We start from the raw sequence: 25,943 nt of genomic DNA, 5'->3' as shown, positions 1-25,943 counted from the left end.
ACCAAGTTAAGGACTCCTGGATCATCTACATTGCTTCCGTAAATTGAGCAGAGGGTAAAGGGGGGGTTATTAGAGATATGACATTCAGTGATCACCCATCTGCCAAGAGAATAGGCCTTGACCCTGGGCGAAAAGATAGAGAGTCTTCTCTCAGCCAGAATTCCAACCCCTCTGGTCTTAGAGCCCTGTGTGGTGGCCCCCAGGACTTGGAGCCCCTTGGAGTCCAGTAGGTGCTTCTGGGAGCCCTCAATGTGAGTTTCCTGCAAATAATTAATATCTCCCCCTAAAGAACGAAGCCCCTGTGCAACATTTTGCCTTTTTGAGCGATCATTTAGCCCGCAAATTTTAACAGAAACAATTCTCAATGTGTCTAACCTAGCCATTAAAAAAAACAAAAAAAACAGCAGACGAGCAATAATTCAACAGATTCCCATTCTCTTGTCCGAAATCATAACAGGAGTGTTGTAGATACGTATGTGTATATTTAAGGAAAATTAATACTTAACATTTCTGTGCCAAAATTTCCTAATAAGGTGCCTTTCCCCCCTCCCCCCCCCCCTTTCTTTGAGCAATCATGCAAAGCCTAAGTGATGGGAATCATCTTGAGCCCCGACTGCCAGCCACGCCGGACTGTTAGAAACTTTACTCTAGTTTATAATTCGGCCAGGTGCCCCATTTAGCTGAGTTATGTGCTCTATGTCGTGTGAAAATTAGTGCCAATTTTAACATAGAAAATAAGTAAACCGTATAAGAGGGACAGAAAAAAAAAGTGCTATGTAGAGTCAAAAATAGAATCCAATAGAATCAAAGGATGTGCGGCTCAGGTCTGATTTTTACAGCAGACAGAATGAACAAGTGTTATTTCTTCCTGGCTTTCAGTTCCTCCAGGAACTCCCCGGCTTTAATCTCAGAGAGGAAAACCTTGCTGCTTCCGTTCGAGATTACTTTGAGCCTTGCGGGGATCATAAGATACACTACTGCACCCTGCTGTTGAAAAGGGGTAATTAGCTGCCTCGTGCGCCATCTTCGTTCGACAGTCCGGTGGCAGAAGTCTGGTTTGGCGAAGAAAGTTATCCCATTGGCTCCTTTTTTTGAGTTGAAGCGGGCCTGATCATAAATCAGCTGTCTGAGGAGGAAGTTTCCGAAGTAGACAAGGAATACCCTTGGCTGCCCTCCTGGTGGGTTGCGACTGCCATGTTGTCGCTTCTGGTGAAAGGGAAATCGGTGTGCCCTCTGGACTTCATGGTCCCAATCCCATCCGGGTGATCTGGGAAGGAGTCCTGTAATAGTTTAACTATGAAACATCTTGGGTCATCCTCCTTCTTCCCCTCCAGAATACCTAGCAGGCAAAGGCTGTTCCAGCGCTGACGATTTTCCTGATCCTCCATCTTCGTCATCATATCGATCATACAGGCAGTGTTGGACTCCCCCTGTTTTTTGGTGGCCAGGGCTTCTGTTTCCAGGTGCTCGGTTTGTGCCTCCACCATAGTTACCCGGTCACTAATATCAGCACAGGTTTTATTCAGTCGTCTCAACCCACCCTGCAGCTTTTTAGCAGCATTCTTAGCAATGTGATTGTCCGCCCGGACTTCTTTGTGGAACTCCTTGATGGAGGACAGGATGGAGGCTAGAGAAGGTTCAGGGGTTCCCTTTTTGAAAGCTCTTTGTACTTCCCCACTGGGTAGAGTTCAGGTCGTCCTCGCCAGGGGGGAATGACAGCTGAGAATCGGAGTAGTCCCACTTTAGCTGGCTGCGGCGTTTGATTTTACCGATAGGCTTTTTAGGACGCTGTACCGCGTCTGTATCCTTGTGTGAGACCTCACTATCCCCTTCACTGGCATCCTCAGATCCGTCCTCGTTAGAGGAGGTCGGAGTACTGTCTAACACGAAGTAAAAGTCTTCAAGTCCTGCTTCAGGGGTCCAAGGAATTTGGGAGCCGGGAGGCACCACCAGGTTCTGGATGACTTCATCAGTCCCTGTTCACCAAGATCAGTGAAGATTAATGGAGTCCCAGAGCTATTCTCCGTGTGTAGGTTGTCTGATGCCCACGACTGTTGTGTTGGCAGAGCCAAGGAGGTCGTGGCAATAATCTGTGGGTGTGCTGAGGCAGGAGCTTGGGCCGGTCCATCTTGATCTTTTGTGGACTCTATTAGTTCAGCTAAGTCGATTTCTGGGCTGATGGGCAAGGCATCGCTTCCAGTTGCACTGCCTGCTTGCTGTGCACCTAGCTTTGAGCTTCCAGCTGGTGGGTTAGCGCTGGGGTTTGATAATGTTTTTTTGGTTCCCAGGAACATTTTTGCGGGGGGATGAGTAGCTTCAGTGTTTTTAGACTCTCTGGGCAGAGCCCCCCACCCCGATTTACCCCACAGTTTCCCCAACATTTTTTTATCACTGACCTCAGGCTTGGGTTTTGTGGCTCCCTCAGTAATGGTAGAAGAGGCGGTATCCTGGACATTCTTGGAATCTTTAGCATCTTTGGAGGTGATGGGTGTTTTTTGTTTCGAGCCTCTGCGAGCCCGACGGGCATTCATAATGCTCCAGTTGACATCAGATAGGCTCGCTCCCCAGTTGCTTCTGTGGCAAGAAATCTGCCATTTCTGAGGTCCGCTATCCTCTTAAGAGGCAGCGAGGGATGCGGGAAACGCCAGGCAGAGAATTACTGCTACAGCGGCGATGTGAAAAACGGCCCGTGTTTGCAGCGCCCATGTTTTGCGGGCAGTGTAGGCGGGTTGGTCAAGTTCTGGGCAGCAAAGTAACTCCAAATAGAAGTCTCCTCCAGAAGAAAGTGGCCTCGATAATCTGGCTGCACTGCGGGTCTGGCAAGCACGATGATCCGGCATCCCCGGTGAGAGGCGCAGGGCAGGTAGCCGAGCATTACGCGTCCGGCGTGAGCAGCCGAGCAGCGTGAGCTCAGGCGGATTCCATCTTGCTCTCCCAACTCCCTATCAAGCGCCTTTGATTGTGTTTTGTATTATAAATTGTCGGCTATCATGACAAAGCTTGGTTTAGACCCATCTATAATACAGTTTTTAAGGGAGTTGTACTTGGTTAGTAGGGCCAGGGTACAGTACTGTCTTTATGAAGAATGCACCCGCACCTTTAATATAGAAAGGGAAGTTAGGCAAGGCTGTGTCCTCGTTCCCTTCCTGTTCACTTTATATATTAACAGCTTGTGCACTGTCTTAGCGGATAACTGTAGCGGTCTCCCACAAATTGGCCATTGCCCGTTTCCTGCCCTTCTCTATGCGGAGGATGCCATACTCGTGACCTCGCCCCCTGGGTCTACAAAAGTTTCTCAGCTGCTTCATTGACTATGTGCAAAATCGAGGTCTATTAGTTAAATTGAGCAAAACCTATGTATTGAAATGTGGAAAGAAACCAGCAAAGGGTCGCAACCATACGATCAGTGGCACTAAAATCAATTTTCTTTCCTCATTTGCCTATCTGGGCATTTTGTTTGAGAAGCATGGTTCCTGGAAATAAGCAATTAATGCTATGAAGCTAACTTCTATGAAAGCTACTACAGCACCTTCTGATTGTGCGACCAAACCTGTCAGTAAGTCCTTTGAACAAAATGCTATCCATCTTTAAGGTCAAATATTTGTCAATAGCGCTGTATGTGGTGGGAGTTTGGGGCTTCAGAAATAGTCAACCCCTACAACTGGTGGGAAATTCCTTTTTTAGAAATCTCCCCTCTGTACCCAAGAGCTGTTTCACTTTTATTTGCCACTTTTAACTTGGACTCCCATTACTATCTGACATAGCTGCAATACAGCCAAGTCTGCTTTCGCACAATATTTGGACTAACCAGGACACATCTCTAAATGGCAAAGCCTTCAGGGATTGTCTCAAACTGCCCTCATGTTTTGAAATAGTATGGCTGAATTATGTTTAAAAACAGTGTACGGACTTGGGACATCCAGAATTCTTAGATCGCCCAGACACATTAGCGTGAATTAGAAGAAAGGATCTTTAAAAGGACTGTTTATCCCTGCTTGAGGACCTAAGATTCACCGCTGAACTTTTTAAACCCAGTGTGATTAAAAATCTAACGATATTGGCCACTTTCAGTATGCAGCCATACTTGCAATATGTGCATAATGCCAGTCACAGGTTTGTTTTAACTCAGATTAGACATTTTGCATCGTCTGGTAAACTTCTCTAGTGTTAATGTCTGGTCTGAGATTTTAATTAAATGTACTTGCGATAACATCGGGAATCAGAGCATTTTTCACATAATCTTTTTTGCACATTTTACAGGGAAATGAGGAGGAGTTTAATAGTACCCATACTGAGATTATTCAAATGTAAACATTGTCGCCCGGCATATCTGGTTTTGCAAACTTTGCTGACGCTAGCTATCTGTTGTCCAATGTAAAGTTACTTATGGGCAATACATCGGTTCAGGAAATACTTGTTTTCTTGCCGTCTTATGATGATTTTTATATTCATTGCACTCTTTGCACTGGCAGAACACAATCTAATTTTTGCTGGATTTGTATGCCTCAACTTATTTATGTATGTTGGATTTTATAATATTGATGATATTGTATTATGCTTTTATGATTTTGTACACAAGTAAAATCGAATAAAGCATATTTTGATCTGATTTGAATGGAGTCTGACTTCCAGCATTAACATTAGCTAAAAAAAACGCCTGCATTTTCAGAGCTTCAGTCTCAATGGTTTTTATTTTCTAAAAACCTCTATAAAATATTTTCAAATGTAAACTACAACAGTCTCCAAATCGTCCTTTGGCCATGTGTGTCATGGCGATCTTAATGGTAGGAGATTTTACTGAATTGTAATACGTTTTTCTCCCTTTTAAAGGTTCGACATTGGTTGCACCTCCTTCCCCGAGTGACTTTGATGAATTTGTTATCTGCCAGAGGTCTGTAGAGCTGATTGGCAAAGAAAGTAAATCTCGAGTATCAGTCACATTAGAATCAACAGGACTGCCAGAAGAAGGTGGAAAATATCGAGTTAATTACATCTTGTACAGGTGATGAACAGCGTTGGATTTCTAGTGGGTTGTCGTTTTTCCGATGTGAATTCTTATTCTTTATAGTTTGGCGATTTTCTTTTTTTGCTTACTTTATTTGATTGTGTACTTTCTGATGTCTAATATTTCACATAAGTCTCCAAGAAAGCCTTTCTTTTCATTGTAAACTTCTGCATGCGTATAGTTTTTCATCCAGGTATAGGATACTGTATTGAGCATTTCTTTTTCAAAAAACATAAGTTCAACAGATACATTGCATGCACTGCAAATTGCTTTGTATTATAAGTCATCTTTGTGAACAGTACTAGAATGTTGCATTGTAATATTCATCCGAAGGGTCAATATCCTCTAGTGATAATCGGATTCAGAAACTAAAAACGCCTCATTTCCTTGCAGCTCCAATATCACTAGGCCTTGGTACAGGAAGACGTTCTTGCGAAGAGAGCAGAGTTCCAATAGGAGTTGAATGATAGCCTCTTCCATAGAATGTGTCAGTACTGCAAGACTTAATGCTCGTCGAAACTGATTTGAACTCTTCGTTTTCCTATGCTGTGTGCCTAATTTAAAGATGAAAATGGTTCTAGTCTGGGTTGATACAAGTTTGTCCAGAAAGCAAGTTATTTATAATATCATCGCAGCAATCAAGTATACAACCTACATGTGAATGCTTTGCTGCTACCTGTCTGTCTGTCCATCCATCCATCCATCCATCCACATGGACTGCATTTGAGGTACATATTATCTGTCATTGGACTCCGAGGGAAGTCACAATATTTACATAACTGGAAGCTCCCATAGGCTGTGCACCCTGTGGCTGCCGAAGGGGTGAATAGGACATTATACGCGAAAGTGCAGTCCATTAATGCTTAGCGTTTTTAACAAGCCCAAATTCACTTCAGTTTATAGTGCAAAATGGAATTGGGATGAAATTAGCATTTTGATTAATAAATGGAATTGGGATGAAATTAGCATTTTGATCAATAAATGGGTGTGGAAAAGCATATATTGCCATATTTAAAAAAATGTAGGAAGTTAAAACGATAGGGGAAACATATATTCTACTCATGTGTCACTGGCCCTTAAATTTTTCACTCATAAGGACATAAACACGTTTGTTGTTAAATCTCTTTTATTCATTGTGCTGTAGCTTTCAGATTATAGAATTAAAAAACAGTATTAGGAAGAGAACCTCTAGAAGAGCTTCTGTTAGTGCCCGGCATTTATCAATTCGAGCAACAGTTTGCGGCACGAGACACTGGTGAGGCCTGGTAGCGGTTCCTGTATTCCGGGACCTGGACTACGGTGAGGCACAGCAGGAGCTTATTATTGGCACGGCAGGGCGCGACCACCGTCAGAGGGGTGCATGGTGACAGCGCAGTGCCCTGTGGTGTTTTCATGCTCCCCTAAGCAATCCAGCAAGTGCACCTGTCCTAGTTTAAGACCTGCTAAGGCTTGTCAGCCTCGCCAGTTTGCTTGCCCATCATCTCACGAGCTTACCCTGCTTATCTAGCATTCCTGTTTTTACCCTTCCACTGAGGACAGAGGAGGAGGAGCAAACAGCGAGTAGTGGACGGTAAATAGCCCAGCTCCATAAAACGAACCAGGAGATTTATGTGAAAAAAGCCGGCCATTTGAGGTCCCTGATGCACATCTGTCATTATTTACTTTATGTGCCCTTGCTTCGCCATCTAAGATAGGGGGTTAAGGCCAAGTTGTGGAGCTGCAGGGAATCAGAAAGTGGGAAAGCAGGCATCGGACGCCTGTGGCATCTGCGGACACGTTGGTTTTTAGGTCTCGGCCTGCGATGGCTGCGCACATACGCAGTCGAGCTAGCGAGATCTTATGTCTAGAGGGTAGATTCACTAGCGAGGTTAAGCCCCTCCCTTCTTTTCCATTGGCTGGCGCCACCATTCATGCTAAACGGTGGCCAGCCATTGGAAAAGAGGTCCCAGTGACTTACTTCTTTCTCTTTTAGCCCCGTCCCTTTCAGACTGACTTCCTTGACTTATGTGTGAGGTAAAAGGTTTCTTATCTTCTTTATGGGGCGAAACAGATGGCCCCATAAAGAACAATAATAACCCTTTTACAACACACGTAAGTCAGGCCAAGCCTGTCCAAGTGGGACGGCTCTAAAAAAGGAAAGTCTACCGTTTCCCTTAGCATCACACCAAACATATAATTGTTTTAATATAAGCACTGTTCCAAACGTGTTAAGGGCGCTTTCATACAAGTTATAAGCGATAATATACAACGCATGTGCGTGTTTGTCCCAGTCGTGCCCCTCCAGCTCGGGGCATGGGGTTACGCTGCAGTGAAAGGGGGGACCCCAGACTCCAGAGCTGTTTAAACCCCAGTGCACTTTGGCCCTTTACACCCCAAGATACCCGAAGTAGGTGAAGTTAAAAGTTAAACCCTCCCATGAAGCAGAAGCAATGGCAAGTGAATGTCAGTGGCCGTCGGAGCAGGCAGAGAGCTGTCCCTCACACGGGGCGGGGCCACAGTGCCTGAGGTCAGGGCACTCCGTATCTGCTGGATAGACCAGCTCCGTGACAAATGGTTGTACTCACTTTTAGGGGCGCCGAGACCCCTCTCTCTGGGAGGCCGCGCACAAGGCCAGGGTTGGGGTTTCGGAGTCACACATGACTTTAAATGCGCGTTAATGTTACAAAGTCCTTCTTACTGGGCGGCAGTGCCAGGGGCTGCAGCGGGAGAGGGGAGACGGTTTGTTCCGCAGAATGTGCCTCGCACACGCCGGGGAGCTGCGTAAAGATGGGGGCGCTCTTAAGGGTCTCACCCTATGTCGGCGGTCAGTTCCGTTTCAAAGCCCAGGTCTGTGCTCCTTCCTTGCAAGCAGAAGTCCAGCGTCAGGGCCTCCTTTCAACCTCACATTTTACGTTTCCCTGCATTTAGTTTTTTATTTATTTCTCAAGAAACTGCGTTCCACCGGCTCCCTTTATTTTTATTTTTTGTTTCATTCAGCCAGAAACTAAGACAGACTGCACTTAAAATTGTTCATTTTATTAACGAATGAATTAATTCGTTTTACTGCAAATCAAGAACATTGCAATTCAAAATATGCTTTATAATAGAATACACAAACACAGCCGGGGTGAAACGCAAGCCTTACCTTTCAGGGTGCCCCATTTAGCTCAAGATCTATGAATATCCATTAGAGACGGGGAACTGACCCCTAACCCCCCCATTCCCCCTCCTTCTTCAAGGGGGCTCCATCATATTGTGTTATTTCACTGCAACAACAAAGCTAGTTACACAGTTCTGCAAGTTTGAAAACCCTCCTGTGTGCGCGCACACGCACAGTCCGTTGCCCGTTTTTATTGCGCAAGCAGCGCAGCTCTCATGCTGTTTGATGTGGAGGGAGGAAAAGCGTTTTTTACTTCCTGAATAGCCCACGCAGGGCGGCCATCTTTAGGAGGGTGACGCTCTAGTTTGTAACATCCCTTAATCTATATAACTTCGTTCTTGCCGCGCAGCGGTGACGCGCAGCGGTAGCGCCATAGACGCGCCGAAGAGGCGCCAAAGAGAAGCCAGTCTGCGCCAGTCCGCGTCCAGACGCGCCTGGCGCTCTGCCACCACCAAGCATCATGGTAGGCCCTTGTATTACGTATAGCGCTTCTTCTCTGCTGAATGTACGCCCTTGTATCAGCCCCTCATGCCTGCATTCTGTTATTCCAACGAATCCTAAGGCTCATTGTAAAAGCTGCAACTGGGTCGCATCTGCCTCGAGCATTCCAATACATCCTCTTGGACATGATCGGAAAATGTATCTTCTTAACTGCAGATCATTACCCAGACACTGTACCGAATTAGCCATGTTGATCGAGGAACTCAACCCTGATGCCCTTTTTTTAACCGAGACATGGCTCCAGTTGGAAATGGATCCCACCGTAGTATGGGCCATTCCCCATGGTTACACCCTAAAACGACTAGATCGTAAGATACATAGAGGTGGAGGGCTGGCCATCATTTACAGAGATATCTTCCGCTGCCGCATCTCCATTCCGCCCACGCGAGCATGTGAAAGTCTGTATTTTACTCTTGAGTTCTCCCCAACATCCACCTTTTCGGGCATTTTAGTTTATCGTCCCCCGGGCCCGCTGAATAACTTTATTACTGAGCTGACAGATGCGGCTGCCAATCAGCTGCTTCTGGCAGCAAATTTTACGCTGTTAGGCGACCTGAACCTGCACCTCGATGACCCCCTGGATACTCCAGCTACTAATCTTCGACTCAATCTCCAAGCCATCAATTTGTCGCAAAAAGGTGTCCATCCAACGCACAATAAAGGCCATCTTTTAGACCATATTTTTAGTAATCTTGACGGTCTAACAGTGGAAACTCCTAGGCCTTTGCCTTGGACTGATCATTACTTAGTACCTTTTACGTGGCCTATTAACACTCCCCCTAGGTCTCAAAATAAGAACAAGCACCAGGGTAGGAAATGGGCTTCATTGCCTCTGGCTGAATGGGAATTGGCACTTAATGAGCATGCACCTTCCAAATCCATGAATCCTAGTATAGCCACGGCTAACTATGAGAATTGGATCACGGATACTTTGGACCAGGTCCTCCCTAAAAAATCTCTACAGTCTATTAAACGATGCAAAGTGGCCCCATGGTACTCCCCCACCCTGAGATCCATGAAACAATTGTGTCGCAAGCTGGAGAGAGCCTGGAGGCGAGAATACTCACAATCTAAGAAATCCGAGTATAGAGCTGCAATTAAATTATATAAGAGAGAAATGAAAAGCGCACAAATCCAATTCTATGACTCTAAAATCAAGTCAGCTGCTAACTCACCTAGAGAAATATTTAAAATAGCTAAGTCACTAATCTCCCCTCCCCCTGAGTGCGTCTCCTCTGCTGGGGCACTAGCTCGTTGCAATAATTTGGCAACTTTTTTCTCTCAGAAAATTTTGACCATCTACTCCTCCTTTCCCACCGATACAGAGAAGCGGGACATTACTGATGACCTTAAAGTGGACACTCCGGTCCACAGTTCGCTTGAGGAGTTCCCTCTTCTTGACCCAACTGCATTGAAGAAAATTTTTTCTAAAGTCACCTCAGGATCTCCCAATGATCCTGCACCTCCTCAGACCCTCCTTAAGGTCAGCGAGGCAATATGTCCTGTTATCATAGATGTCCTAAACTCGTCCATTGTTTCCAGCTTGGTCCCTGCCCAGTGGAAATGTGCAATGGTCAGGGCCCTTCTAAAAAAACCTTCGTTAGACCAGAACAACCTGGCTAACTTCCGCCCCATCTCCCTTCTCCCTTGGATGAGTAAGTTGCTGGAGAGGCACATCAATAACATCTTGGTAGAGTATCTGGAGTCCAACGACCTACTCTGTGCCTCCCAGACGGGATTCCGCCCTCAACATGGTACCGAAACTGCCTTACTTGCAGTAACGGAAGAAACAAGATCTGTGCTGGACCAGGGAGGGAAGGCAGCCATTATATTATTAGATCTTAGTGCCGCGTTCGACACGGTTAACCATGCCACATTATTACATCGTCTAAAAGGCATGGGCGTGTCGGGCGCGGCCCTGAAATGGCTGACCTCCTTCCTGGATGAGCGCTTCTTCCAGGTGTTCGAGGGCGAGGTAGCATCCTCGAAACACCCTCTGAGCTGTGGGGTTCCTCAGGGCTCGGCCCTGAGCCCCACGCTCTTTAATGTCTACATGAGTCCTCTGGCAGGGATAGTACAGCCCTTCGGTGTGCGTATTATCACCTACGCGGATGATACCCAACTAGTGGTCTCCCTGGATCACACGGAGGGTTCATCCAACACCCTAGGGCCCTGTCTAGAGGCAGTAGCCAAGTGGATGCACTCCTCATGTCTCAGACTCAACGGGGAGAAGACGGAGATTATGCTACTGGGCAATCCCGCACCGACCATTCTGGCTTCCATCTGGCCCGCCTGTCTTGGTGCTCCCCCCTCGCCAAAACCCCACATCAAAAGCCTCGGAGTCTGGCTGGATAAATCATTGGATTTTTCTGTGCAGGCTACCAAAACTGCTTCCATCTGCATTGGTCTGTTGAGAATGCTCCGGAAGATTCTCCCATTGCTTCCTTTCCAGGCAAGGAGAATCATGGTTCAGGCCCTGATACTCTCCCGCCTGGATTATGGAAATGCATTATATCTGGGTGCTCCGGCAGCAGTGATCAACAGACTCCAAGTTACGCAGAACTGTGCTGCTCGACTCCTGTTTGGCATCCCCCGTGGCCAATCAGCAAGGAAGGCTTTAAAAGAACTCCACTGGCTCCCAATAGCTGCCAGAATGCATTTTAAAGCTATGTGCATTGTGCACAAAGCTTTTCACCGAACAGGTCCAGCCATTTTGCGCCCTCTGGTTGTACCTTACGTTCCTTCGAGAACCCTTCGTTCCAGCACCCTTCATCTTGCCACGACAACTAAAGTCAATAGGGCTCGCTGGGGAGGTCGGGCGTTTTCACACTTAGCAGCTAAGATGTGGAATTCACTCCCGCCAAACATGCGGGAAATCAGCAATTTGATGGTCTTTAGGAAGACATTAAAAACTTACCTGTTCGCCAAAATGTGTTAACCTTGCTATCTGCTCACCACACTTTTCAGTTCAAGCGCTGCGAGGCCTTAGGGTATGTGCGCGCTATATAAATATAATTTTTCATTTCATTTCATTTCATTTCAATATTGCTTTTGTGCAGAGTTCTGAAGGAAATGAACGACAGTTCCATTTCTACATATTTTTTTTGTAGGGTCCGCTCTGATTCGAGGTAGAGAGTTGATACCATGGATGTAAAATGTTACCACGGAGCCATGGCCATCTCCGTAGACGCTACGATCCGTCCTTGCCTGGCACCAAGAGCGGTTTTACGCATGGAGAAAGCGGGTTCTGGCCTAGGGCCACAGCCCATCAAGGGCCCCCCGATAGACCTACTCGGTTTTTTAGTGGCTTGCCCTGATAAGCTGAATGATTCTTAAACTTTTTAGTTTGAATAGCATTTTCCTTTAATTTATTTGTAACGTGGGAGATGTGAGAGTCGATTTTAGACATATTGCACAGAAATATAGTTTACGCTTCATGCAAAATCCATTAAAATAGTTTCTTTTAGATCGCAACAGGGCCTCGCATATCAGCAATGGGAGGGAGGGTGTTACAGAACTTATTTGCATCGATAAGTGAACTGCTGCTGTGTTACTTTGAAAACACAAGTCACTATCACTGAATATTAGATGTGAACACATTTAGAATCTGGAAGCGTGCGCTGCAAACTCTCGGTGACCTGGTCAAAGAGGGCATGAAAGGGCTGAAACTTGATCATAAATTCAAAACTGTTCCAACCGAGGCCCCAAATATACACTTGGACCAGGGCCCCCGAAATCTTCAAGATGTTCCTGCTGGCGCAGTAAGTTCCGGCCATGCAGTCAGAGCTCCGGGGCCCTTCAGGGTTCCTTCACTGGCACTGTGTGTAAGGTCCGGCCCTGCGCCCCGCGCCTTCGGGGACCTTTCACGGCTGTGGTGGTTCTTCTGGCCGGAGTCCTCCTGACAATTGTCGGTCCAGCATGCATTAATACTTTATTCCGTTATAGTGCCAGCGTGTTACACATGTACAGTGAAGAGTAAAAAGCCACAAAATCCACAATAATTCTCTGCTGAAACCGGGACCTGCTGCTGAGCCAAAGACCACGGAGCCACATTGGATGTGGTTTCATCAGAGATCGCCCAGGGGGTTCTAAACTTAAAAAGAGCGCATGAAGCCCACCCTTCTGAGCTAGGACTGTAGAGTCGCCTCCCTGACTCAGTCCCGGTCGGCTTTTCTTTCGGGACGCTCCCCTGCCTCGCACAGCAGCTCCGCTTCCTGGATGAGCGAGGCGGAGCCCTCAGAGGCTGGGACCAATACCAGTGCGGCCCCACGATGACGTGGTGGGAGTCCCTGCAGGCGGGAGCCAATCCCAGCGCGGCAGGCCCATGACACTGCTGGAATCCCTGGGGGCAGGAACCAACCACAGCGCTGCACACCGATGACGGTGTAGGAATCCAGGCCAACAGCTGTTATGTTTCTTTGCTCTTGTCTCCTTCGCGAACCTGGCCCGCTGCAGTGAAATCGTCCAATATTCTTGCCAAATGGAGGCCCGGGTCAGGGGTTTGCTGTTCCTTTTAGAGGACGGCTTTAGCGAGACGGGCAGCAGGAGTCTGTAAGCCCCGTCCTTTTCAGGCTGGGGGGGCGTGTTTTTTGTTGAGTGACTGAAGACGTCACGGAGAGAAAGGACAGCAAAAAACACGCCCCTCAATCTGAAACGGACGGGGCTTAGAGTGACAGGCAAAGCTCTTCTCCAATGGCTGGCCGCCGTTTAGGAAGTCAGCCAATGGAGAAGAGCTGGCTCGTTTACCTCTCTACTAGAAGACATAAAATCTCGCCGGCGAGACTGCGCAAGCGCAGCCTACGCTAGCCGAGGCCTAAAAAGGGTCCGAAAATCACTCCTGTCAGCTTCAGGCAGATTGCATTATTGCATGATTGGGAAATTGGGAAAGTGTTTGCCAACAGTATTCTTCATCTTCACGATTGGGCTTTTAGTAATAGCCTTGTTCCTGGGGAGCAGGCCGGTTTTTGTATGCAACACAGCCCTTCATACTCTGATTGAAAGTATCCTGTGGGTAAGGTTATGGCTTTATATTCTGCCTTTATATATTTCTCAGTACAAAAGGGGTGGTGATGGACGGAGCATCTGAACCAATCAAACACTCACACCCAGTCAACAGATCTGAGTTTATTCCATCCCCGTTCTTTAGCCCACTCTGCCACCCCAGTTCAGACACGGCCATATGCAAATGAGTCTGACCCTGTGCCTCATGGGAACAGTCCAGCCCGAACTGCCAAGCCATGCCTTCCCTGGACTGGAAACAAGCTTCTTAGGACCGGTTTCTGGCATTCCAGCCGTCTTCAGCCAGGCTAGCTTGAATCCAGGGGCAAAGTGAGCAAGGGACTCACGTCTGAGCATACCCTGCCAATTTATGGTGAACAAAGCGGTACAAAAGGGGGTGGTGATGGACGGAGCATCTGAACCAATTAAAAACTCACACCCAGTCAACAGATCTGGGTTTAATCCATCACCGTTCTGTAGCCCACTCTGCCACCCCAGTTCAGACATGGACCGATTTCTGGCCTTCCAGCCATCTTCAGCCAGGCTTGCTTTAATCCAGTGGCAAAGTTTCTCCACAGCGTTCAACAGGGATGATCGTGGGACGCTGTGTAGGATATTGTTTTTATTGGGGTACCCCCTTGCATTTTCTGAGGTTAATTGTTGCTTTGTATTCTTCAGCTTGGATTCTGGCCCTGATGGGAGGGAACTAGGGTATGTCCAGTAATGTAGAGACACATATTGGGATGAAGCAGGGGTGCTTATTTGCAACCCTCCTTTTTCCCTTTACATTCATGACTTACCTAGCAGAGTTGGACCCACCTAATTTGGGAACAATGAATGTTGATGTCTTCTGTTCGCTGATGATGTTGTTATGCTAGATTGACTGCTGGTAGGACTACAGAGGCATCTTTCAGCGCTGGGAAACTATGCTGATGAACATTTCCTAAAAATAAACACTTCTAAGAGCAAACGGCCTGATTATGATGGTGGTGTGGCCGCCACCGTCAGGCCGTCAGTCCGACCACCAGCGGACCCTGTAGGACTGTCCATCCGCATTATGATAGCGGGCGGATGGAGGGATGATGGAGAGACTGACCGCCACGCATCCGATGGACTCAAGGAGCCCGTTGGACCGTCGGTGGGACTGCAATCCCTACAATAGTGGCGGTGCCTGCTCAGGCACCGCCTTAGGGATTACAGTGTCCCTTTCTGCCGCCCGTTTCATGGGGGTTAACCTGCCATGAAAAGGCAGGCGGAAAGTGACTTTGGGGCTGTTGGCGGGCCCCCCTGACCCCCTGGACCTCCGGTATGGAGTATGGGCGACATCTAAACATCCCTGCACTGTGTGGAAAGGTGCCTGCCACACGGTGCAGGGATGTTCACAAACATGCCTCTTAGCAGTGAGGCTTGTACTGCAGCCCTTTTTCAGGCCACTGAACAAGCCTCAATGCTAAGAGGCATGGCTCCACCACCTCCATGGCGGTTGGATTGTAATTTCCCTGGCGGGACCACCGACTCCCTGTCTGCCGGTCGCGTTCCTGACAAAATGGTGGTCGGATGCTCGTCCGACCGCCAACATAATCATGCTTTTTAGGTTTTTGGAGTGTATAGTAAAGAAGAATTGGCACTGGTGTTTGGGGAAAGACCAGTTGTAAGTGGTGAAGCAGGACCCATAACTCAACAGAATTCCGTCTGCTTAAATAGTGATCTATCACTCAGTGTAGAAGTAGGGCTTTATTCCAGTCCTCAGCCATTCGCAGGCTTTACAAGTGTGGGCAAAGGCATGTTACCCATGTTTTGGCAGGATACAAGATTAAAATTCCGCCTTCATTGAGTTACACCTGTGAAGTAATTGTAGATCCATATTGGTCCTTTTTTTAGCAGGTTGAAGGGCACATCTTGTGTCAAATATGTGTTTGAATTTTTTTGCTGTTCCATCGGCTCTTTCTACGAATGTGTTTGCTATGGCAGCAGTAGTAGGGTGGGGAAATAACATACTGCATTTTGACCCGGGTCTATAAGGGCTGCATTAAAATGGGAAATCTTTCATTATCTGAAGGCAAAATGTGTTGTCTTCTCAAATTATATGAAAGCTTTGGAATTGGCCAGAGTGAGGTGGCACCCATTCCAAAGCTTATTTTAAAAAATATGATTATGAAATCAATTTATGAAGTTAGTTGGAAAAGCGATATTATAATGTGTAGTCAGCACGTGAGGAATGACATAATAGTGGAGAGTATCATTTGCAAAACAAAAACAACTGTACGTTCTATAGAACCTTCCCCATGGTGTGCGAAGACCTATTGTGCTATTAAGGCTAAATGTGTTACCTCTACAAATTAATACTGGAACATGGGAAGGATTACTTCGGGACGAGAGGCATTGTGACCTTCCTGTAAATTATATTCATTATTTAAATCATGTGTTATTTGTCTTTCCTGTCCTACTTTCATTACGACGTCAACCCTTAAGACCATTGTTTTTAAAGTATAATATTACTTCGGCAGCGGGAATAGCTTGTTTTACATTTTTGACATTTTTTTAAACATATCTTGAATATTTATTAGTTATGTCTGTAGGTTATAATTCTAGATTAGCTGTAATCATCTCAGCATTTGTGGAGTAGGGCTTTTAAGGTCACAAAAATATTGCACAACAGAAATAGATTTATAGTATATGTACTGTTCTCTAAATCTGGTTGCACTGTATTATATAGAAGCACTGTATTAGTTTTGTACTGTAAAATATTTTTGCACTATTTACTTGTTACTTTTTATGCTTGATAGTCTCCTGTATTTTTGAAGAATTGTTTTCCATTGATTCAATTGCACATTTGCACTTTATTTGTCTGTGTGGCATCTTATCCAAACGGAGTATGTTTGTACAAGTTCCCTTTCCCTCTGTTTGAATATTTTTTAGTTACCTAATTTTAATAGTACCTGTAACTTTTTAATGCGTTCTTTCCCCCTGCATGGTCATTAATCGAAACTTGACTCTGCAAAAATGGATATTATTTTAATTCATTATATTGTCCACTGTTGTACTTTCGTTTTTTACGAGCATTTAATTGTTACGGCAGAAACTGCTTACTTCATTAAGGGCTCTCCCTCTACCTTTTCACTCCCCATAATCCTCATGTAAAGTGCTCTGATACCTCCGGGTCTAGCCAGCGCTATATACAACTTTGCAAATAATACATCGGTGCCCGAGCTACTTTGGCTGATGCCCGGTGGAGCTGTCATATGCAGCTATAGAGGAGTTTGGCTCTGGTTCACCCCTTGGCCGGCACTTACCCAGCCGGACATTGGACATCGTTTTCCTCGCCTCCCCATTGTGTTTTCCTACCTGCATTCCCTACCCCCATTTACTATTCCCCCTCTACCTCTTGACTCCCCATAAGACGTGTATACGCACTTATTATCTCACATTATTGTGTAACCTCATGTTTTTTTCTTTTTTATTTCTTTTTCCGATGTCTATACTTTTCTATGCAACCTGTAACTCACTGATCCTCATGTAAAGCGCTCTGATACCTCCGGGTCTGGCCAGCGTTATATAAAACTTTGCAAATAAATAAATAAATAAAACAACTTCTTGTAGGCTGGGGCACTAGGGTGCTGTGTTTGTCCTAATTCACGTCTAGAAAATGACCGGAAACAAAAAGGTGCAACATTTTGTCAATTCCATTTAAAACGTTGAATGCGGGTTTGAACAGCTCCACATATAGGGGCCTATTATGATCGCGGACGGACTTGAGTCCGTCCGCGATCACCGAGTAGGACGGAACCTCCGCGCGGCCTCCGGAGTTCCCTCCTGTGCAATTAGGATGTGACCGCCACCATGGCGGTCACATCCTTTATTTTTAACATTGCGGCGGGTGCGGCTTCAAGCTGCCCCCACGCAATGTTAAAAATGCATTTGTATGCAGAAAGCGGCAGGCACTGTGCGGTGCCTGCCGATTTCTGCATACAAATGCAGGGGGGTACCATAGGTACCCCCCATGTGCACCCCCCCCCCTTTACCCAGGGGGCCCGCAAAGGCCGCCACAGTGAAGGTCCGTATGCTCTTCCACGGCGGAAAATCCACTGCGGAAAAGCATCTTTTTTTGGGGCATCCTAATATGGCTGGCGGTGTCTGAGAGACACCGCCACCATATTAGGGCTTTTCCGCCGCGGTTGTAAGCCAACCGCGGCGGAAAAGCTGCAGACTGAAACCAGGACCCACCAGCCATCCTAATGCGGCGGTGGGTCCTTGGTGGGTCCGCTGCGGTTTTTTCCGCATCCTCCGGGCCGGCGGTGGCTTCTGCCGGCCCGGAGGATGCGGAAAATCTGCAATCCTAATGTGCCCCATATTGCGCTTGCGACTTGTTTATTTTGCCAATATCCACTTTGCTTTTAGTTTCACAACAAAAGGGCATTGGTGAGATGCCGTCAGTTACAACTTTGTGTAGGCTGGAGCACCAGCGTGCTATGTTTGAACTTCTTCTTGGAATGATTCACATCTAAAAACAGACCAGAGAACAGAATGCAACATTGTATCACTTCCATTTCTAACATCGGGTGCATGTTTAAGCAACTCCACTTATATCGAACTTTGGTCTTACTTGCTTGTTTTGCCAAAATCCACTTGTGACGTTCATCATCTTTTCCCCTTGGGTTGCTGCACCATTCTGGGCGGCGTGTTGCTCTTGCACTTACTTTCTTCTTCTTTGGTGACGGGCTTATACTGATGACTCACTCTTGGCTTTCAGATTAACAGTTAGTGGTGCTTGTGAAGTTCAGAAACAGGAAGTGAATCATGTGTTTTGTATATGGGATTGTGGGAGATGTAGTTCTAGCTCCTCTAATATGACTTCTACTTAGTCGGTTTTTATTTCAGGCAGATATTGTGGTCCTTGCTGTTTTCTGCCTAAGGACTGTATTATGGGCTGCATCAGTGTAAATGTTAGTTGATCGCTTGATTAAATTCAGACATTTAGTTGAGCCCTTTCTGTATACAGTTGAATTTCAAAATTACGAATGCTTCTTTCTTCAGCAGTAGATTCTCGACATTACCACTGTGCGGTGGTTGTTTGAGTCCTGCACAAACTGTCCATTGAAACTCTTTCTTAGAATGTTTTTTCGACAAAGTGAGACACCATTGGTGCTGTCAACACTTGTTTTTTGATTTGTGACCGGTGCTGCACTATTCTCAGGTTGATTTGCTAGTTTGTTTTCCCAATGTACAACTTGGGACACTGGCATTGGATGGCATAGGTTGTATTCTTGGTTTTGCAATTGGTGAACTCTTTGTGGGTCCATTTAATTGAGTCATATGTGAACTCATGACCTTCAATGGTGGTGGTACAGGCTGAGCAATTACCACATTTGTGGTGTCCTTCAATGGGCTGCAGATTCCATTGTGCCCTTCAGTCAGTCCTCTTTGGAGTGCTCGTCAAGTCAGTTCTAATGATTCTTTGACCGATTTTCTTCTATTCGTTTTCATTGCAAATAGCGGTCGTTCCATGGGGCAATCTTACTGTGCGACCAGATGCCAATTTTTTTAAATTATCTGGCGAAATTTGTTGGTTGTGGGCCAAATGTTGATACACAAGTTTCTCAAGTTTTTTTTTTCTTTTTTAGAGAGCAAGATTTCTCACAGTGTATACCAAGCTCTCTTGGTTGCATGTTTTAGCATCTTTCTTGGGTACCCTCTCTGTTTGAGTTGGTTGCAAAACAACTGGGTGTGTATAAAAAAGGCTTATTTTCGTACACAATTTCTCTGAATCCTTAATAATTGGCCATAAAGAAGATTGTCTTTGAGCCTCCTTGGGTGGAAACTTTGATAGTGGAGCATTGTGTTTCTGTCAGTTTGTTTTCGGTGTAGCGTTGTTGTTAATTGATCATCCTATATCATGACTTCCACATCAAGGAATGTTAGTTGAGTCCTACTCTTTGTCATGGTAAATTTGGAATCCTGGTTTCTCTGATTCATCCATTCGTAGAAGAGACGCTGATGTTCTTCAGTTCGGCTCTAGAGGCACCACACATCATCTATGCAACGTTACCATTGTGAAATATATGCACTCTATGGTTTGTGATGGATAGTGAACATGTCCTCAAATAGGGCCATTAACAATACGCCCATTTCCGGGGCAAAAGGACAACCGATCGGGTCCCCTTGATCTGCATGAAAAAGGTGTAATTAAATTTGAAGTAATTCTTCTTGAGGACGATTCCTTCCAGGTCTAATATGAAGTAGATGGGGGCTCTGTGGGGCTTTGTGCGTGTCTTCAAAAAGTATTCCATGGTCTGGAGTGCTTCATCTTGTGGGATCTGAGTATATAGTGAGAATGCATCAAATGAAACTAGCCTCTGTTGGCCTGAGTCGAATGGGTGTCCTTCAATCTTATTGATGAAGTCAGTTGTGTCCCTTAAATAAGAAGGTACTTGGTCCTTGAATGGTTTTAGGAAGACATCTACATACTTCACAATAGACTCCAACACTGAGTCGCAGCCGGAGACAATTGGTCTTCCTGGAGGTTGTCTCAAACTCTTATGAATTTTTGGGAGAAAATAAATTACTTGAATTCTTGGATGTGATTTATTGAGAAACTCAAATTCTTTAGGACTGATTCTTCCATGAAGAAGCAAAGTTGGAGCCCTTAGTGAAGTAAGCAGTTTCTGCTGTAACAATTAAATGCTCGTAAAAAACGAAAGTACAATAGTGGACAATATATTAAATTAAAATAATGTCCATTTTTGCTGAGTCAAGTTTCAATTAACGACCATGTAGGTAGAAAGAACGCTTTATAAGGTTACAGGTGCTATTAAAATTAGGTAACTGAAAAAGGTTTAAACAGAGGGAAAGGGAAGCGAAATTAAAGTACATTTTTTCCTTTATCTTTTTTTTCACAGATTACACCTTGTATCAGCCCTGATGATAATCCCTAAGCAGTCTGGGGATGGGAAGCATGTCAGAATTTCTGTTAAATCCACGAGGGTGCAATAAATAATTACGGTCTTTGGAGAGGGTCCAGTGTACATATATATCCCCACAGAAACCTAGTACCTTCCCCATGTTGGGTTTCTCTCTTTTGAAACAAAGCCAAATACAGGATGTGTCAAAGAGAGCCTAACATATTAGTAATGCACACAATGTATTCTGGTGTAATTGTTTGATATGTATCGTATTTATGTTTTACAACTGTTATTTATTTTTGAATTTTTATGTCATAGTTATTTGATTTCAAAACCAGTTGTGTATCTTTTTTTTTTTTACATTAACATTTTATTGTGGAAGGAAACAAAAAGCAGAGCACAATGGTGATACAATGATTCGTCAGCAAAAAGGATATTACATGGTAATTAGAGTATATAGTACTTATATTAAAGCAGACTTAATAGAAGGTCCCACCAAAGAGAACATACATTATGAAGCTCACATTCAATCATAACATGAAAGCGGTTACAGTTGAGAAAGACATCTAGGTACAATCATGGTGGGTTATGGGACCGTGAACGTGGCCTTTCCATTGCCATGTCCGCGGTAGGGGAACTGCAAATTTCACCTCTAAAGGTATTCCAACCTCCCCATTTCTTATTCCATTTTTTGGGGCAGCCCCGGAGTTTGTAGACCGTTTTCTCGGCAAGCATCGCCCTGTCCATCTCAGTCGTCCATCCCACCACCAGCGGGCAGTCTGGGGATCCCCATTTCATGGCTATGGCACGTTTTACAAGGAGACATCCGAGGGCCAACCATTGGTGCTCTATCTCTGTAAGGTCAGTCGCCCCCGATATGTTGAGAAGGCCCCCCTTTGCCATCAGTGGGATCTGTTTACCAAGTGCTGTGGCCATTTTTCCAGTCGCCCTTGACCAGATCGTCTGGATTCTGGGGCACTCCCAGAGAGTGTGGAAAAGGTCCCAGTCAAACCGCAACCCCTCAGGCACAGGTCAGTCGGGCGGTTACCAAGTTTAGCCAACAGGGGACTTGCCATGTATGCCCTATGAAGGATTTTGAGTTGTATGAGCCGGAAGCGGTGGCTAATTGCAAACTCTCGGGGGACATCAGTGCCGCTTGCCACTCTTCATCTGTCAGACTTTCTACTTCTCTTTCTCATTTCTCCCTTAAAGCCTGTAAAGCATCCGGTAAATTGTTACCATGTTTTCGGTACTTTTTCAGGAGAGGTTCAGAGAGTAGCCGGTCTTCTAAGGGCGATACCTCTGGGAGGGAGGAAAGATCAGGAATTGTTGTGATGAGCGCATGTTTAATCTGGAAGTACCGAAAAGCCTTCATCTCCGAGAGCGCGTGTTTCTTTTGTAGATCAGGGAAGGTCATGAGTGTCTCCTTGTGTAGCAGGTCACCTATTGTGGAGCTGCCAATGGTGTCCCATTTGTCAAAGCCCAGGCGGAAGCATAAAGAGCCTAGGGCCTGAGAGGACCAGAGAGTAGTCGCCTTGGTAAATTTGTTGGCCCAGCCCAGGCATTTTGAGGCCCTATGCCAGATATTCGTTGTATGGTGCATTGGACCTATGTAGCGACTGCGGGTGGGTTTGCTGTATAGTGCCCCTAAAAATCCCTCCGGGCCGGTCTGGTATCTCTCCAGCTGGAAGGCCGGATTGTTAGGAGACCCATGGACCCAGGCATTCGTGGCCACCAGCTGGGATGCCCAGTAATATAGGCGCATATCGGGTAGTGCTATGCCGCCGTCATACCACCCCTTGGTGAGCTTACGGAGCGCGATGCGCAAGGCCTTCCCGTCCCACAACAATAGGCGCAAGTCTCCCTCTAGTGTAGTAAAAAAGGAATCAGAGATAGGAAAAGGACAATTTTGAAAAACATAAAGAAAGCGCGGAAGAGCCAGCATTTTAAACAGGGCGGCTCTGCCGGGGAGAGACAAAGGCAGAGATCTCCAGTGGGAAATGTCATTGTGAAGTCGCTGGAGTGGCCTTTCAGATTATGTTCAAAAAAGATTTTAGGGTCAGGGGTGACAAAAATCGCAAGGTATTTAAAGCCTTCTGATACTATAGGGATAGAGTAGCCATGTGGATGCAACAGGGCGGGGGCATTAGTTGTGTATTTTTGAATGCCTTATTGAAATACAAATGAGTGCACATAATATGTGTTAATCTTGGCAGAATGTTAAGCATGGTGCAATGACTAACAGCATTGTTACATAGTCTGCAGAAATAAACAGCAGCCTCAAAAACTGGTGACCAGGTTCTTCTCTTTTATTAAACTATTCCACGTCCCACCTGGCCCACTTAATGGACGTAACCCCCCTTTAGAGGCCCTTGTATATTGGCAGTGAATGTTAGAAACTTGTGGTCCTTCATGGGGTGACGGTCATTGCCCATCCCAGAATAAAGCTGACCCTAGATTATTAGTGGTAATTCCTAGCATAATTTGGGCATCCATTGGATGATAATGCCAAGAAACAAATGTTAATATATTTGAATAGATTACATTTAAGAAGAGAAGAACCAGTGCTGAACAAAATTTGCCATAAGGTCTGCTAGCTGCAACTTTTCTTTGCTATTAGAGAAGCAAAGCATGTTTCCCATAACACTATTCGGTAATTGATGATCTTAAGTTGGGTTTAGTGAACTAAGCTGAATCTAATGTCCCGATTGCTCCATTTTGATATCAAATCAACTGAGAGCAGCATTACTATGAAAAACACAATAAGCATTCCAGGGGAGATAGTCATAACTCCCAAGTTAGCAGCATCCAGTAATTCCTGATATTGGTACAAAATAACATGACCACGATATCCGAGATCCTGACACTATTTTCCGTCTACACCCGTTATTGTATTGTGTTGTATTTATATAGCACTTACTAGCCCTGACGAGGCATTGAAGCACTTTTTAGGCGAGTAGCACGCATTATTGGTGGCGGATTAGTATTGTAAGAATTTGAGTTCATTTGAGCAGTGGACATGTCTGTTCAAAACAATTGCAAACTTCAGAAATAAGTGTCTCCAGTCTTTGGTAACCACTGTCCGGAAGAGCAATCAATGAATAAATAGCACTGTGTACAATAGACAGAGATTGCTGTTTTGTTCTCAGCCCTCCAATGGGCACTTGTTGAAAACATTAATCACGACAGCCCGCCCGTGGAGAATTGCACCACTGTAGTGACCGTGTTTTTGGCTCTATTTCTGAATGATGGTGACTTTAAGCTTGCTACCATCCTAGATCCCTATTCTTGGCTTGTGTTGGTCCTTTTCAGGCCTTTTTCCAGACCTAGAGGCATAAACTAGAGGATAGCTGCTTTATATCATGATAGATCCCTTATCCTTGACTCTAATCCATCTATTGCCTATTGGCTTTGACATAATTATGTGTCCTTTCATCATCCTACCTATAGTAGAGGGTGGATCCTGTAGTCCTGACTTTATATTACATATTGGTATGGTTTGTGTATGTATTCTGATAGAGTTAATCCTTTTCGGGCCTACAAGGCCCAGAACTAGAGAGACTCCATTTTGCTTTCTGTCCCTGCAGACTGAGATGCTTGCAGGGTAAAGGTGATGTTTTAGTTATGAGGTGTTGTTCGCTAGGGGAAAACCAGTCGAGACTGGTTCTTATCGGAAGAATGTGTTTGTCTCTTGGGCCTAGACGTAACATGCAGATGGTCACTGCAGGCTGCGCAGGAGGCCTCAGAGCTGGCACAGGAATTCGGTGGGAGGCAGCCCTCTGTTGGAAATTTCCATGAGGGGAGAGCATTCTATATTCGTGAAGTGCAGAAGAGGCGGAGCAGTCAGTTGATGCTTGGAGGGAGAGAAGTCAGTTGAAGCTGAAGAGAGAAGTGAGTTGGTGTTTGGAACAGAGAGAGCAGACAGATGATTGCTGGAGTTATCAGAATCAGTTGTGAGCAGATGGTGTTTGGAGCTGGAGAGAGAAAGCAGATGATGTTTGGAGCTGAAGAAAGAAGTCAGAAGTAGTTACTTATCAGAAGGAGTTGTGATCAGCTGGAGTCTGGAGTGATGCCTTTAGGAAGAGACTGAAGTTATATCGTGGATTAGTCTGTGGGAGCAGCTGGAGTGAGTTGAACATTGGAGCTGGGATAATCAGACAGAGTGAAGAAGCTAGTGGAGCGAACGGTTATCAGAGCGGCAGAAACTATATCATTAGACTGAAGTTTGAACGTGAAGACAGTTCGTGGGGGAGAGGAATCCAGTGCAGAGTGATCAGCGCAGATGCGTGTCCAAGAGTGCAGGGGAGAATCTGAGACGAGCCAAGGCACAGACGAGAGAGGAACCCAGATGACAGCTAGAGCAAGACTTCATACTAATCAGGTGATATCTGTCCTGTTATATTAGTTTGCTTTACACTTAAACATTAATCGTGTCCTTTATTTCCTAGGCTAGATTCCCCTACTGTATTGCTAATCCTTTTTCTTTCAGCGGTGTGCAGTATAATCCATTCCCTCTTTAGTTTTCTACAGTCCTTGTTAGCTACATATGGATGTGTTATAGTAATAAAGCTTTCCATTATAATAAAGAGACCCCGCAGATCTGTGTATGTGTCTATTCCCCTTTTAGTTTTCAGGCTATGTGTTATAGTGCAGTATTCTATTGTTGATATTGTTATAATAAAGATACCCCAGTTCTTAGTGAACTAGTGTGTAACTGTTATTATTTATAATAGGGTTAACCTTTCTTCTAGTCAGGTGCTATTATGTGGACGGATGCGACTCCCGTCCAGGTGAATGGTAACTGAATAATGAGGGGGAGAGGAAAACTTGTATTAGATGATAATAATTGCACAGTGTAATTTGGCCATCCTTGTGTGCCACATAAAATATATGAGACCTTCCCAGTAGGTATTAGATGTATGAGAGAAACTTCCCAACAGAGAGCTGAAGGTATTCATAGGAAAGTGATCGTCGTTGTGTAGCGGCGTTAATGAGAGCACCGGGGGGATACGGTGTGTAATGAGATCGCTGCTAGGGAAGGTGGCGTTAGTGAGAGCACTGATTGTGGTCAGTGTGTATACCCACAGGATTGTGGCTTGTGAGAGCACCGGAGGGATACGGTGTGTAGTGAGATTGCTGCTAGAGCGAGAGTGGCATTAGTGAGAGCACTGATTGTGGTCAGTGTGTATACCCACAGGATTGTGGCTTGTGTATGTATGAAATAGTGAGAGCACTGGGAGGACACAGTGCGTATACCCACAGGATTGTGGCTTGCGAGAGCACTGAGTGTGTCAGTGTGTAATGGTAAGTTATTGGAACTGCCCCCTTCACTATGAGTAGGAGGGTAGCATAGTCTGGGTCTGAGTTGCCGCGAGACTATAAGGTGAGTGTGGTGTAGGGC

At 45.5% G+C, this 25,943-nt stretch overlaps 1 protein-coding gene across 3 annotated transcripts in view; it reads left to right on the top strand.

The window, feature by feature from the left end:
• Nucleotides 1-25,943, top strand: part of HPS3 (HPS3 biogenesis of lysosomal organelles complex 2 subunit 1) — a 379,346-nt gene that overhangs the window by 50,426 nt on the left and 302,977 nt on the right. For all 3 annotated transcript variants that reach the window (XM_086944096.1, XM_086944098.1, XM_086944097.1), the window contains exon 3: nucleotides 4,831-5,002. In XM_086944096.1, the coding sequence (XP_086800222.1) occupies nucleotides 4,831-5,002 (172 nt within the window). The remainder of the gene's footprint in view (nucleotides 1-4,830; nucleotides 5,003-25,943) is intronic.

The sequence above is a fragment of the Lissotriton vulgaris genome, chromosome 11 (assembly GCF_964263255.1).
Source record: "Lissotriton vulgaris chromosome 11, aLisVul1.2, whole genome shotgun sequence".
NCBI lineage: Eukaryota > Metazoa > Chordata > Amphibia > Caudata > Salamandridae > Lissotriton > Lissotriton vulgaris.
This window is presented reverse-complemented; position numbering and strand designations above follow the sequence as displayed.